The following is a 16,385-nucleotide window of genomic DNA, read 5'->3' as shown; positions in this document are numbered from 1 at the left end:
TCCCAACAGCTGCAGAATGTGAAGACTGCCAACCAGTAATAAGAACTGTGATTCAAAACAAAGGTGGAGTCTCTCCTTGTGCCTTATCAGAGTACACTTTAGATTTGAATCTAGAAATTAACACATTTGAAAATGAACCTATTTGTAGAAACACACAGGTTGTCTCCCAAACACTATACATCTATGGTCACTTGATTCATGAGTTTTTGTCAAAGCTTATTACAGGGATTCAAGACATTTTCTCAGACTTGGGAAAAAGGGCTTTTTGGTGCACTGAGAGACAGGTTTCTGTGGAAGCTGCTAATTCTTATTTTCTTTTAATATCTATTGATTGACAGCTTTAACATCACAAACTCGCTCAAAATAAAAACAACCAAGAGCAGGTGACGTGCATTAGAAACTAACATTTTTTCAAGTTTAATTGCTGAATATTTAGACATTAATTATTCCGCCACTGGATTTGAAAACAGGCGGTGTTAGATTGACATTTCACTGTCAAATCTGATCTGTCAATCACAAAAGTAGTATGTTATAATTATTGACATTATGGCAATAACAATAGCTATGTATAATTACAATCAGCTCTTAATATAAAGTAACATGAACACTAATATAAAGTGTGACCAAACTGAAAACAGCAGAGGAGAAAAGTTACTCTTAGAACAAAGAAAAAGTAATTTCATAAAACAGTTTATGTTAATGCATCATGATTTATTCTTGCAATCAGAGAGCTATTTCTCGATACGAATCATTGCTCTTTTTAATGTTAACATAAACGTAATTTTAACTCGAATGGCTCAGTGATCAGGTGACATTAGTAGCATCTTTTTTTTTTGTACAAAGACGTTTACTTATTGTTTGGGTGATATCACAAATCTTAAATCCTATTTTTGCTGTATTAAAGTGCTGTAATTGGTTTTTATAGCCATGCTAACGTGACATGTAAATGCTAACAAGAGCTGAATTTCATCAATGTGAAGGACACCGACTGTCTTATATTACGATGTAAACTACATTGTCACATTTTTCCGCAAATCTGTGAATGTGTTTGGTCATAGTCCAGTAGACTTGTACTTTGCATTTATCAGCTATTATATTTGATACTTGAATGTTATGATTGGTACAGTACAAGTTTTGATTTTGAAGGACCTCCATGTGGAAATGTTCATTTGGCTCAATTAATTACAAAGAATAGTTGAAAAATATAAATATACTAAATGAAAAGATGTGTCTTTATTGTCAGCATTAGCAAACTGTACATAGATAAATAGGCATAGATATTGTAATCATAATTAATGTTTTCGTCATATTGTCATATCACACAAATTAACAGATGATGGTAAATGACTGTTTTACATTTCTGGACAAAAAAAAGAAAAGAAAAAGTTGTGAACATGCCATAAAATAAAAATACATTTGAATTGTCATGCAAAATCTTATTTAAATAATATTGAAAATAACTTTATTTCTACAGTTTTAAATAATAAAAAAATAAAAAATAAAACTTTCTTTAGCCTAAGCAAATAATTTTGGCCATTTTCTTGGACGGTATAAGTGCAGTACCTTATGCTTATGTCAGTGCTATTTAGTACATAATTATATATGATTTTTCCTCTGTTTCCTTGGGACAGAAGAGGTTCACCAGTTTGGCTGTCCAACACTGGTCTACACTGCAATGAGTTCAAGAGTTAAATTAGATTCAATTAAATTAGCAGCAGTAACTATACAGGAACAGGAACAATCCGCTTTAGCTAACACTAGTCCATTCTGTGTCCTGCAGTGTAATATGAAACATATGAAGGCATTAGTAAAGTCTCATACGGGTGGCGGGCCGTTGGTGTAGCGGAGCATGGGATGAAAAGAACGGGCGAAATTGTTGGCATGGGCGCAGCTGTAATCCTGCTCAGTCATGGGTACTAGACAGGTCAGGCCCACTATGAGCAGCAGTAGGAGCTGCAGAGGCAGAGCCGCCCGGAGCACTCGCAGCAGAAAGGGCTGGCAGCGAGCCACAGCAGCGCCACCTTGTGACCCGGAGGAACCAGAGTGAGACGAAGCGCAGCCAGAACCGCTGGGCAACCTACAAAACATCATACCAATAGAGTATAAGTCCATTCTAATGACACGCATGGAAATGTCGCACAGAGCTTCTGCTATTCAGTTTATCATGTGATTCGTTTAAAAAAAGTTAACCATCTCAAATTTTTTTGCTATTTGCATATAATCATAACTTGCTGAAAGATTGCACACATTAAATCTCTAGATCGTTTGTTCTCGGACAGATATCGCTTCCCATGTTCGTGTTATAATCAAAGACACTTCCATATTTTGTAATACTTCATAATATATTTCATTAAGAAGTCACAAAAAAACATGATATAATGCTTAACAAATCAGTCATTTTAAATATATATGAATTTAGGTGTCATGGCATTTCTATCTATTAGAATGTACATTTAAAAAAACTACTTTTGTTAAGCATTACATACATGTTATGTTTGTTAATGTTGTTAATGAAAGTTACTATTAGGTTTTACACAATATGGCTGCCTTTATGTATTTTTCTCTGATATAAGGCAGAGATGAGCGTGAGAGCATCATAAAAATAAAACTGCAAAAAACAATGAAAGCAAAAAAAGTACATGGTTTGGAAAATGACTGATACATTTCAATATTTTCACATGGCATCAAGAATGGAGAAAGATGATGGACCCATGAGGATTTTGAACATAGTTTCTTAACGGTTTTTGTGTTCAAAGTACACAAAGTAACATTGTCAGACTCAATATTATGTTCTTGTGGAAAAACACATAAGATTACTAAGAATCCTTGACTTGGAACCAAAACAAATTCATTTCTAAGAACTGAACAGCCCATGTGGACTCCCACCGCAGAGGATCTGGCCTCTGATCTGAATGGTTCTGATGGTTCTGGGATCTGGATCTGGAATGAGTTCCATCATCCCCCCTGCATTCTAAAGCCGAGAAACAGGTACCTGTGACGTGGACGCCTGGCTGAGGATCCTGGTTCTGACACACTACATTTGCCTCGTAGCTGTTGTGCAATGAGCAAAGGGGAGGGAGGGAGGGGTAAAAGAAAGAAAGAATGTTTCAGTCCCAGCAAATAAAGACAAAGCTTGTGGTGACAAGCAGAGACATATAGCCAGGCCATCAGTATAATCACAAACCAGTAACAACAAAACAAAAGGCGGCAGCAAAATAGGTGGCAATGACAACAAAAAAAAAAATCTTGCAAGGTGCAAGAAACCTGGCTTTCCGCACAGACACCTTCAAACAAATCCACTAAAATTGACTTGATTTGATTCAAAGCACGTCTGAAAGGTAAAGCCAGTGTTTCTTGTATAAATTTCACAAGAAGTGAAGTACTTCTGGAGCCACAAATCAACATCTTTTACAGGGGGATGAGGAAGTGAGCGAATATCCCAGGGGATTTTGTCAATGAGAAATATTTAAGTGAAAATCTCCCCCTGATATAAGCTCAACCGCTTCATTTTAGCAGGACAGTGACCTTCACGGCATGCCCGAAATAATATCAAACAAAGGGGAGAGGAGATGCATTACCGATTGTCGTTTAGTAGAAACGCTGACATCTGAAACAGGACTGACCGATCCTGAAGTCTCCGCGTCATCCGTAACAGACCAGAGGCACGCGTCCTGTGAGTCGGGGAAGATCTGAGTTTTAGCTTTGAAATTGAGTCTGATATTACGGACAATGTCCCTTTTTTAATCTGTCAAACTGATGGAAAACCAGACATTGAAGAGATGAACAAGTAGTGAATGCGCATGTAGACTGACCTGTCTGTTCCCAGAAGTCTGGAGCTCTTTTTCTAGCAGCTCTAGGTCTGTGTCCACAGCCTTCAGGAGCAGTCGCAGACGGTTCCCGATGACGTGCACCCTCTCCTGGGCCTCCAGACACTCGCTGCCATGTGCCTGCACCAGCAGCTGCCCCGAGAGCTCCTGCAGACTGTCCACCTTCTGCTCCGTCTCCGTCAGCTCCCGCTGGATTTGCTGCGGACAGACGTGCATCAATGGAGTTGGCAAACGTTTTGACTATGGATGAACTACAATTTTCAGAATGTAATGGCAAAAAACATACTTTAAAGTACAATAGACGGCCATGCTATTTTCAACATACTATCTCATGGGATGCTATATTCTTAATCTTTATTTATTCTGCATTCAGTATTGGATAAATAGGCAAATTTGTGTTCAGCTCATGTCCATCCATAGCAAAAAGCAGAGGCCTGTTCAGAGGTACCTTTAGCACTCTGTAATGAGCTCGTATTGTACGGCGATGTAGCCCTGATGCGATCGGGATAATCTCATTCCTCCGCCGGTCAATGTTTTCCAGCCAGAGAAGAAGACCATGACTCAGCTCGTGGAACTCCTGTAGAGAAGCAAAAAGTGTGAGTGACAGTATTTGCCCATGTGTGTGTTTTGAATGTACACTACCATTCAAAAGTTGGAGGTCAGTAATATTTTTTTATGTTTTTGATCAAAATATTTTTTGTTATAATTATTATTACATAATTTCTTATTATCAATGTTAAAAAAAGTTGTGCTGCTTAATATTTCTTTGTGGAAACCGTGATATATATATATATTATTCTGCAGTATTTGATGAATAGAAAGTTCAAAAGAACAGCATTTATTAGAAAAATAATATTTTGTAACATTATAAATGCCTTTACTGTCAGGCATCCTTGCTGAATAAAAGTATTACTTTTTTTCAAACAAATAATCTTACTGACCTCAAACTTTTGATGGGTAATGTAGCAGGTGCTGTGTGTGTGTGTGTGTGTGTGTGTGTGTGTATGTATGTACCTGGCACTGCATCAGAGCATCCTGGAGTGCTTTTCTCCAATCCTTGAGCGATTTTCCCAGTCGATCCCAGCGTGAGTTCATCTCCTTGAGTTTCGCTTTCAGTTCCTGGCTCTCCTCTGAGTCTGACTGGAGGAGTGCAACGCTATTTAAGTTGATGGACAGTACTTTGGACTTATGGGAATCCATGGCCTTCTGTAACTCCTGTTGAAACAAAATAAAGTGTTTGTGTTAGACTGTTGTTTGTTGGTTTTTAAGATTGCATTGTGATATGTATTTAAGTGTCTTATTTTGGTTAATCAGGACTTCAAATGTTTATCTCTGTTGTTAAATTTCTCTGAAATGAAGGTCCACTTACAGTCTTTGGACTGTATACATGGTTTAGTTTGTGTGCAACTAAAAATAAACTGGTGAAATCAGATGCTCCAAGATGTGAACAGACTCTGTATGTGGGTCAACGGGATGCTGTGGATTTCCTCTTGTTTATTTCTGTTGCTGACATCCTGCCTGATTTGAAATGTCAGTGTGTGTGTGTGTGTGTGTGTGTGTGTGTCCAAGACTTTATTTAACAGTGTAGACATATGAGCAACCCACATGTGGAGCTGTCAGTGACAAATATGTTTACAGCTTGTGCATGACTAACTATTATATTTACAGTAATATGAAATATGAAAAACAATAATCTTAAGAAGTTTACAAAAACACCTTTCTACTGCAGGATGTTAATTCAAATTAGAAAGCATCTTATTTTTAGCGGTAACAGAGCTGGTAAGTCATGATGCCAATTTGTATGGCATTCACCATGGGTCCTCTTGGGATTTCTAATGGGCTTTTAGAACAGTGGTTCTCGATTTATGTTATAGAATGGGAAAGGCTCTCTAAGTAGCGTTAACCACAATCCTTATTTTACTCTAAAATTGAAAACCCATAATCTATTCCAGAGGGAAACCATGGAAAAATACCCTTTGATGAACACTCTGATTAGACGCGTAACAAGGTCATGTGATAATAATATTGTTGGCTTTTATGTTGAAATGTTTATCATCCAAATTCTTCTCTGGATTTTAAGACTACAAACAGAATAGCGCTGTAAATCTTGTTTGCGATGATTTTCAAAAGCTTTGGCCAATAGCATTAGAAAGGAGCACTTACTAAATCCCTGTGTGAACACATATTCACAAGTACAAATATGTTCTTATAAACCAAATAAGCAACACAAACCTTGAGTTTTCTAATTCTTTGCTCAATAGTGTGTATATCTGCACTATCTTTCCCCCTCAGCTCTGCTAACTTTTCCTCGGCCTGGCCGAGCCACGCCTCCATGCTGTCCAGGTCAGAGGTCATCTGTTGCCATAGCACCAGGTCTTCTCTCTGCCTGTGATCTGATTCAGCAGACTGGGCCTGGATCAGCTCCCAGCGCTCAATGACACCTGAAATAAGACAATTATAACAAAACTATCACATTTAAACATCAGCGAACTCAGCAACCTCAGCGTCACAGTGCTGGACTAACCTGTGCTCTGCGTCTCAGTGTTATCAGGGTTGCTCAGGCCTGAGAGATTGTCCTCTTCCTCCTCCAGCTCGCCCTCAACCCTCTTGACCGCTTTCAGACTGCCACGGCAATCATCCATTAACCGCATCTGAGCAGAGCAAAGGAACAAATCAAACGTTCATTAACTTTGCCACATCCTGTCATTACAGACTAAACGGGCTGAGCAGTACATCGAATCTGTACTTACATAGCCCATGTAAGAGGTGTCGTGGCAACCCATAGTGCCATCTGTCTGCTGGAGGCTGTAACGGCTGCTGTCCAGCATGTTGTCTAATAATCGAACTGCTTCACCTGCAGGAGTTCATGTATTGATTAACGTGGGATGTCACATGACCATCTTAAAACAAATAAGGATCATTCTGTGATCACATTGTGAATGTATTAGGAGTTTTGTAAGCTTTAAAACATGTTACGTTTTATTCATGTTACTAGCTGAATATGGAATGTGAATATTATACAGAGAACTTGCTTGTTCTATTTTTAAGATATCTTTAAAAATATATCTCAAAAATATCAATGTCAATGTTGACTGTTATGCTGGAATGAACGAGCATATGTACATCTGATCCATGCATGTGGTTCCAACAACAGGGCAACAACATGTACGGTGGCTGAGAGAGCTCAACACACTGCAACTTAAGAAAACACATGCAAATAGAAAAACACGCCAGCAAATTAAGAAAACATCATGTTTGACTACACATTTGCAGCGATTACTCACAACGCAACCAGATACAGAAAGATGCTGCAAATAGCACAGACCACAATGTTTGAAGGAGACCCCAACAAGTGTGAACCTGCTGGGACATGCTTAATGTTCAATGTCTTGTCAGAGGTGTTGGCGATGACCTGAAAGGTGAGTTTTTTATTTTATTTTAACATCCTGGTCGTATGTGCATGTGAGTATTTGCAGCACATGAGTCGTCAAACTGATGAAGAAATTCTTAATTTTCTTAATGTGTTGGTGTTTTTTCTATTTGCATGTGTTTTCTTCAGTTGCAGCGAGTTGAGCTCTCTTGGCCACCGTAAACACGGCCTAAGATCCGCTTTACAAAAGTGACATCACCTTTTTTAATTTTTATTAAATAAATATTTAGCAAGAATGCATTAAATTGATCAAAAGAACTTAAATTGACATTAAAGACATTTACAATCTTACAAAAGCTTTCAATTTCAAATAAATGCGGTTCTTCTGAGCCTTTTATTTACCAAAGAATCCTGAAAATGTATAATAATAAGAAATGTTTATTTAGCACCAAATCAGCATAGCATGATTTCTGAAGGATCATGTGACACTGAAGACTGGACTAATGGCCGCTGAAAATTCAGCTTTACCATCACATAAATAAATTAAAAAATTAAATTTAAATACATTAAAAGAGAAACCTACACATGACAAATAATAGAAAATAATTGTGTTTTATTTTTATGGACTTTTATTCAGATTAATTGCGTTTTCTTTTATTCTGCTCTCAATATAATAAATACAACAGAAGCCACAGCCTTGCAATCTGGTGACCAGATTTCTAGATTTAATGAACAATTTTCCGTGAATTATTTTGACTGGACTCCACTTCGAAACTCTCGGAGTACACTTGGAGGTTCTCTCATCAAATTCTCAACTCCCTCTTTTGGTTTATTTTCAAGGAGGTGCTTTAAAACGTTTATTTTTTATTTTCTTCAAATCGAATGGCTATTAGCATCCTTTGCAATGAGAAAGCTTTTAAAGTTGGGAGACGCAACAGACCAGATCTCTCAGAATGTTTGACATGCACTTTAAAAAAAAGAATAATAATCATGTAATAGTGCAATTCATGCAATATTATATTTAAAGGGACTCTTCAGCATGCAGTGTAGTTTAATTTAGTATTAATTTAGCATGCCACAACATATTGCCTACCAGAGGAGGACCTCAATGTGTTTTCTGTTAATTTTATATAAGCCTCAGGGCTCTCAGGAATCACTACATCTGTGGAAAAAGAGATACACAACAAGACATAACCAACAGTTTATAGAGAAGACCAGTTCAGGGTGTTGGACACTCAGCTGGAGCATTATCTCATGAACATCCTTCATGTCAAGCACACTCACTTGTAAGTGCTGCAGTGGCCATAGACAGTAACTCCTCATCCTCATCTTTTTGTCTACCCCGCTCTGTAGACATGGTATGGCCCATGGGGTCCAGGTCATAGTCATGGTCCCATTCCAGAGGGATGGAGTCTACGCTGGCAGGGGTGTCCCGGCCAGAGCCGTTTGTGCCAGCAGGAGCAGTGGCAACTGAAGGTGGTCTGCTAGTTGTCTGGGACATGGCATCATCCTCACCCCACTGAAGGTCTGAGAGGTCACCTGACTCCAATTCACGATCCGAGCCTTCACACTCATCATCGGTTAGCTGTGAACAAGAGGTGGCACGAAAGTGAGAACCACCTTTAATCTGGCAAAACTAAATGTACTGTATGAATTAAATATACACTGATCCTTATTAAAGATATTTTCTCTTTGTCGTTTGTTGTTTGATTAACATTAATGACAGACAGCGGCAGGTTTATTAGGCTGCTGTCACTTTTAGGCCGAATGCATGGATCTAATACACTGACACTCATCTGGTTTTCACCACAACTGTTTATGTTCACTTAACACATAGCCGACAGTGTTTATATGAATACTCCGTTTTGACATAATTGTGTGTCTATTTGTCCATTTAAATGCAATAAGCCACGAAAGAGAACTGAATTTGGGATCAGATGCTGTCTAAGAGAGATGGCTTTCTGTGGATGTGCCTCGGGTTGTGTGTCAGTCAGTGCAAGAACTGCATTGAGTTCTTTATTAACGGCTTATTGTACTCAACACTTTTTAACTTGTTTTCTCATTAATGCATGTTTCTTTCTAAAGTGTGCTGCACATTCTGCATTAAAAACAATATAACAAAATGTGTAACGTTAGACTCTTTATATCGTCACAACTATATATCGTCATACCGCTCAGTCCCTATGTCGTATTCATGTGAATATGTCTCACCGGCAGGCGTGTGAGTTTCCTGTAGTAGCGCTCCACGCGGCCAAACACCTCCCTACAGTATCTCTGCAGCTCATCCAGCTCTTCCTCTATGACAGCAGCATCCAGAGGCTCACTCTTCTCCATCAGCACCTCCCCCTGCCCAAACACACTCTCCATCTTTCCCATGTTCAGACTGATCTCCTGCTGGAATGCCTTTGGCACACAAGTGATCATTGTCATTGTAAGTCATTGTAAATTCATTTTAAATTAAGTAAATGTTCTACAGAACAAGTAAAAACAATTTTGTCAGAGTTTTCCAGGTCTAGAATATACTAAATCATGCATGTTAGTGAATTGTCAATGTATACAAATATGGAGAAAACCTTTTTTTGGCTATAATATTAGGAATGAATATTTTATATGTAATTTATATTTTAAATGCGAATCATTCACGCACACACACAGACACACCCCTCACCTTTAGTTGCCTGATCTTGGCCTGAACGTCACACTCTGAGAAATGCTCGATGTTGGTGAGCTGCAAGTCCATCTCGGTCAGCCATACCAGAATACCATCTCGGGCGGTCTCAAACTCCTCTCGCTGACCAATGAAATGCTGCAGGACAGAAGAGGGACAAGTCAATGAATCACACAGCTCCTCTGTGTACTTTAGGTTCTGCATCAATAGTGATTGTTACAGAGGTTCTGAATATAATTAAAAGTATCAACAAGGTAGGATTTGTTTAATGTTTTTGAAAGAGGTCTCATGCTCACCAAGGCTACATTAATTTGATAAAAAACTGTAAAAACAGTAATATCATTACAATTTTAAACAACTATTTTCTATTTCAATACATTTTAAAATTGTATTTATTCATGTAAAGAAAAGCTGAATTTTCAGCATCATTACTCCAGTCTTCAGTGTCACATGATCCTTCAGAAATCATTCTATCATTCTTCCTGAATAAAACGATCAATTTCTTGAAAAAAAAAGTACTGACTCCAAACTTTTAAACAGTAATGTATATAACGTAAAATTGATAATACATCACCTTAAGCCTGCGCAAGATGGCTGCTACTCTCCTCTGTAATATATCCCAGCGTCGGTTCCCATCATGCACCATTTGTCGTAGTTGGCAGGACGAGTCTGTGCGGTTTTCACGTGCCAGCCTTCGATACTGTTTATTGATCAGCTCTAGCTGGGTCAGACACTCCTGCACCTGTCTCTGAAACGCCTGTGATATAATAGCAATATATGTACAGTAAGACCAGCTGAAAGTATCTCACCATTGCAAATAACACCATTACATACGGTGCAAACAAAGTCTGAGATTCACAAACAAACTGGTAAAACTCACTTGCTACACCTTGTTTTAGTTTGAGTTATGAGAAGCATTTTTAAAAGATATCATTGTTTTAGCACGGTTAGCACGGTTTATTCATTTGTTTCAGTCAACAATGACAACTTTCAAATTGTAAATGACTAAAAGGTTAAAGTGGACTGGATAGTAGCCATTGGGTGATAGCAGTGAGACACGTGCAGGGGTGACCCCACTGACCCATTCTCTAGAAAGTGAACGAGCAAATAACGGAGTCATCATAGTACAGGCTGGTGACAGATACGTGATCTCTTTTTTTCTTTCCCAACAGGATTGACAAGCATTGACAAATAATTTTTTTCTCCCATCTCATATTTTTTCCCTTCATGTCCCTTTAGGGGCTCTGTCCTTTCTCAGTTGTCCTCTGGACCAGGGATTCCCAATTCCAATCCTCGCGCCTTCCTGCTCTTCACATTGTGTATGTCTCTCTTATCTGACACACTCAGATGAGAAGTAGGTTCTGTTTGACCGTATGTGCACTTCGAAGTGGATTTAAAAGGGTATTTTGTCATCTTAAGAGAGATTCCAATCCGAAGCAGGTGTGTTTGTATGCGGCTGTTCACAGGTGTAAAGTGTGTGAGACGCGACAGTTACAAGTCAACTATCATGATTACGGGTTAAATAAGATAAAAAGACATATTACCAAATTACTTTTCTTTTATATTAAACATCGCAACATTCTTATATCATTAAGTTTAGGGCTTTTGTATTTGACATTAGATTAAGTAAAATTTATCATTTATATTGTATTATTATAAACGTGTATTAAATGAAAGTATGGTAATGTATATGATACTTATTTACATAAGTATATTATTGGCATCAAACCTTAAACTCCTCTATGTTCAACTTGAAATTCGTTTGTGTTTAACATTGCAGGATGTTTTGCGAATTAACGCATTTTGTCAAGTGAAGTGAACTTCAACAGATATCACATGCTCAGGGAGTAGGGAACAGTGAACCCTTCGTAGGGACCCTGTCAATCAGGACGCACCCGATCATGGAGCCGATGACCTGAATCAGGTGTGTTAGATAAGAGCGATATACACACTGTGCAGAGTGGAGAGGCGCGAGGACTGGAATTGGGAACCCCTGCTCTCACTTAGTACCTCAGCCTCAGTGACTCTCCCTGTGGATCTCACAATACCTCAAACTTCTTGAGCTCCTCTTTAGCGACGGTGTACAGCACTCCAGAGGAGTTGGGCAGAGCTGCGGTCCTCTCTGACACTTTCAGCCATTCTTCAAAACGGGAGTAATCATCCAGAAACTTCTGCCACAACCTCCATGTCTCCTCAATCCTGCAGAAACACACACCGTGGGGTTCAAACGTCTACACAGTCCACACTAAAAATGTACCTGGAAATATAACTGTACAATATCATCCATTTAAAAAAGACAGCTGTTAACCCCTTAAGCGGCACCCCCTTTTTTTAATAGACATGAAAATGCACAATCCGAACTTAAATGGTTGTTAAACAGAAATTAAACAGAAAAAAAGTTATAGAAGTTTGAGTTTATGAAAATGTACAATGTTAAAAATTTAATTATTCATATTTTATATAAAATATTTATTTTCAAAAACCTGGAGGACTTGTATTTCAAATTTTATCTCAAAAAATGATCTTTCAGTGAGATTTGTTTGGGCGCAGTACCAAACTTTTTCACTAGTTGACATTACTGCCCATATAAGGGCGCCTCCATTTCCATATGTTGTTTGAGTGATCTGAACCATTATTTTTACAATTTTCATACAATTTATGAAGTAGACATCCTATTCAGAAGTAGTATTGGAAGTTTGGCAGATTTTGAAATGAATTCAACCTCTAAGAAACACAAAAAGAACACGTACATACCGTACGTTATACGTGCATTATAGCTCGCTGCCATATCACAAATGGTGAATCTATTATTATTTTCTTTATATTTAAAACATTTTTAGACCTTTTTTCTAAAACAATGAAATGGATGCTATCTTTTGAAATATTGGCATGAAAACAAACTGGGGTTTCTACCATTCTTTCATGATTTTTCATGTTCATCACTATTTCAAAATAAAGGACTGAACACACCTTAGGAGTATGAAAATATTCTTGTTGCAAATTGATAAATTACGGCTCTTCTGTCATTTATTTAGAAAATCAGTCACCAAATATGTAAACTAGAGATTGTAAGCTTTCAAATTATATATAGTTTGTCAAGATTAGTTTAGGTTTATATAGGATAAATATGTAATGGCTGTGGGCCTATGCCAATATAAGGGGTTAAACATCATGTACTAAAGTCACACCTGTTCCTCTGGTGGCCTGGTTTAACTATGCTAAACAGCTCACTTTCAACGTTCTTACCTTTACAGAAGTAATTGTACTGTACTACACTTTCATTACTTTCGGTCATACGTTTGGGTCTCCTACTGTATGCTGCAAGGCTGCATTTATTTGCTCAGAAACAGTAAAAACATACACTATACAGTACAAACACACTCACTTGAGCCTCCTCTCCATGGCAACAGCACAGATGTTTCTCCAGCGGCGGTCCAGGCCGCGTGTGGCCTGCTGGATGGATTCACAATCAGTCTCGGTGGCGCAGGCGTCACAGTCGTGCAGCAGCACCTCACACAGGTTCAGCACTGACGCCACACCGGTGCTGTGCTTCTCGATGTCACGCTGCAGATCCTGCAGAGATGGAAGATTCGTACTGAGCTTCTCAAGACATCTGGCATCACGATCATTCAGGCAGTTTCTGTTTCATTTCAGTTTATTAGGCAGAGGAGCTTGCAGTCATGCATTTCCCAATAAATTATGTTTTTGCATCATCAGGTCCAAAACAAATTAAGAAACCTTGCCTTTTTACAATCATATGATCATTTGTCTCTAATGCAGGAAGAGGATGATGTGTGCTGGCTGTTGCTGGGTAAAGTAAGGATGCATGATAATGCTAAAACAGTAACTGGGTCAGATGCAGTCAAGTTCCTTTTGTCTAAATAATTTTTAAACTAATTTCACTTGCAGCGATTTAACAGGTCTGTAAAATATAGTAAGAAATGTCTGTGAATGAATCTGATTTCTGTGTGTGTGTGTTACCTGTTGCTGGTTGAGTTTTCTTTGGATCTCGTGCGAGTCACAGGTCTCATAGACGATGGGTCGTGAAAGTTCAGTCTCGACTTGAGCCAGCCAGGAGCGCAGACTGCTCATGTTCTTATCCAGCTGCTGCACGGCCACCAGCGTCTCCTTCAACTTCTTTACCCTGAAGACCCCCGGAGACAGATTGTGATTCAGTATAAATCACAAATACAGAAAACATGAAAAAAGTACAATATGACAAGCTATATGAACGAGGACTGTGCAGTGCAAACATATTTAATGTTTAGTCAAGGTAACTTGAGTTGAGATCGTCTCGCTCTCCTGAAAAAAATAGAAAATAGTCTTTCAAAGAATCAGTAAATATGGCGTGTACACTCAATAATTCATTTTCATGAATGTTTTTCTGAAGTCATATTTTGATTCGAAATACTTTTATAGTATTGTCTATCCATAAAACAGCATTTTAAGTTTAACAGACGAAAATACAGTTTTTCAATTTAATTGAATATAAATTTAAATAAAAATAAAATATTATGATTATTTAATAATATTAATAATGCATATTTAGTATTATAGTAGTTTGATAATTATTCTATTTCTTTTTTGTCATATTTAATCTGAATATAAAAGTGTATATCGCAATGACCATGAAAACAATATAATTAATTTCTACTTTTATCACAGCATAATAAGCTGAAAATAAAGCAATAAGCCCCGCGAAGCCGTGTTTTACAGTGGATTTAGAACAGCTAAGGGGCGTTTTTAGGCACGACGCGGAGCGGAGGTTATAAAACGGTTACTCCATAAAAATATTCATTTTAATATTTATTTTATTCATAAAATAAACACCAGCAACAAAAATATAATGTTATTAACACATGCTCTGCCAAGCAATGTAGTTCCAAAGAGGTTGCTAAGCAACACATGCAGCAACAAATAATCACAAATGGCAGTTGCACAGTAACACTAATGCGGTCACAGGTGTGTGTTTGTTGAGTAATTTACAACGGCTTCGAACGCGGCTCAACCAATCAGAATCAAGGACTGGAACTATCAGTTTTATAATAATGCTTATACAATGATACTGTTTACAACAGCATTTCTCTAGGATCTTTTAAACGTTTTCAATATAAATATAAACATATAGTTTACATATTCTTAAATACAACATTTGCATTACACTGTATAATTTTAATAAAAAAGATGTGTGAAGTTACTTTGTCACTTGTTATCTGATGTGAGGTCAAGCTGTATTGCAAATATAACAACATAAGCAGAGACAGAATGCAATCCAATGGTGTCAGAGTTTCCTATAGTTCCTGAATCACATGCTCAATGCAGTGCTACTGTCACACTCACGCATACCAGCATATCATGTTTCAGCTGTGCCACCATTCCAGATTTATATCTCAGAAAAATGTCTTATCTCATCTCTTACTGATGCAGAGTGGACATGTTTCAACTTCAGCTAGCTTTGATCCAAACTTTGGTGTATAATGTAGCAGTTAGCAAAAACATAGACAGAGTTTGACCTGGTGAGATAAAGCCCTCATGTGACCCTGGCATTTGAACGGTTCAGTGTGACAGTGCTTTAAGCTACATTCCTGAAGCACAAACATGAAAATCTGAGATGAAATCCACCACAACAACAAAGGAAGGTCAACCAATGCAGCATGGTAAAGCGTTTTCTTCAACAAACTTCAACAAAGTGTCTGATCAATGATGTACATTTTAACAATCACAAGTGTGGAGATTAAATTAAACAACTCAAATACATATTTCATCCACATAAACTAATAAACCTCATTTTAGACACTTCGCCATTAGACATGTCTAAGTATGACTCAAAATATCAAATACAATACACTGCAACTTCCATTACCGCATTAACATATCTCAAACATCAGCAGAATATGTAATATGTAAATGATAAGTGAATATATATTTTCCTGCCTGTTAATGTCGCAGTCACACTCTGGCAGATCAGAGTCCTGTCCAGGGCATCCTGCCATGTCATCAGTGCACATTTCCAGCACCATTGGGCATAATCTTTCCAATCAAGTGTCCCAGAAGAAAGAAAAACTCCCCTGTCAAAAGTCACCTTCTCTTTCGTCTGAATATCAGTGTCCAGGCTTTCTCTACGGCCCTGGTTAGTGTGTGGGGTATCTGACGATATGTGTGTGTGTGTGTGTGTGTGTGTGTGTGAGAACTGCTCTCAAGTGCAGGCATGAGCAGCTGGGAGTGACAAATACTGCTGTGGCTAAAATAAGACGCCAGTCATTAGCATGTGCTGATCAGAGGACTGCAATGTGTGCGTCTCATTATATATATATATAAACAAAAACTAAAAAAAGTTTGATTCATTAAATAAAGAATTTTTAGAGAAAAACAAAGATAGCAACCATTTTTAGCTTCAAATAACTTAAAAAAGCACTTGTTTTGCACTGCAGTCTATTAAAGTTGATGTTGAGAATTTTTTTTAAATTGAAAACAAAAACAAAAAAACAACTAAATTGGAAATCCAAAACATTGGAAATGT

General features: G+C 37.8%; 1 protein-coding gene across 1 annotated transcript in view; it reads right to left on the bottom strand.

The window, feature by feature from the left end:
* Positions 1–6: 6 nt before the first annotated feature.
* Positions 7–16,385, bottom strand: part of LOC306983757 (nesprin-1-like) — an 82,216-nt gene continuing 65,837 nt past the window's right edge. The window contains exons 87-102 of the mRNA XM_079584422.1: positions 13,847–14,009; positions 13,251–13,438; positions 11,914–12,064; positions 10,440–10,622; positions 9,866–10,003; positions 9,409–9,600; positions 8,482–8,782; positions 6,578–6,681; positions 6,352–6,478; positions 6,060–6,268; positions 4,842–5,042; positions 4,276–4,404; positions 3,813–4,025; positions 3,579–3,671; positions 2,993–3,051; positions 7–2,077 (exon numbers count right to left, since the gene is read on the bottom strand). Coding sequence (XP_079440548.1) covers positions 1,816–2,077; positions 2,993–3,051; positions 3,579–3,671; positions 3,813–4,025; positions 4,276–4,404; positions 4,842–5,042; positions 6,060–6,268; positions 6,352–6,478; positions 6,578–6,681; positions 8,482–8,782; positions 9,409–9,600; positions 9,866–10,003; positions 10,440–10,622; positions 11,914–12,064; positions 13,251–13,438; positions 13,847–14,009 — 2,713 coding nt within the window. The 3' untranslated portion in view covers positions 7–1,815. The remainder of the gene's footprint in view (positions 2,078–2,992; positions 3,052–3,578; positions 3,672–3,812; positions 4,026–4,275; positions 4,405–4,841; positions 5,043–6,059; positions 6,269–6,351; positions 6,479–6,577; positions 6,682–8,481; positions 8,783–9,408; positions 9,601–9,865; positions 10,004–10,439; positions 10,623–11,913; positions 12,065–13,250; positions 13,439–13,846; positions 14,010–16,385) is intronic.

This window comes from Phoxinus phoxinus, assembly GCF_949152265.1.
Source record: "Phoxinus phoxinus genome assembly, chromosome: 16".
Classification (NCBI taxonomy): domain Eukaryota; kingdom Metazoa; phylum Chordata; class Actinopteri; order Cypriniformes; family Leuciscidae; genus Phoxinus; species Phoxinus phoxinus.
Note: the sequence above shows the minus strand (reverse complement) of the source record. Positions and strands in the feature narration are given on the sequence as shown.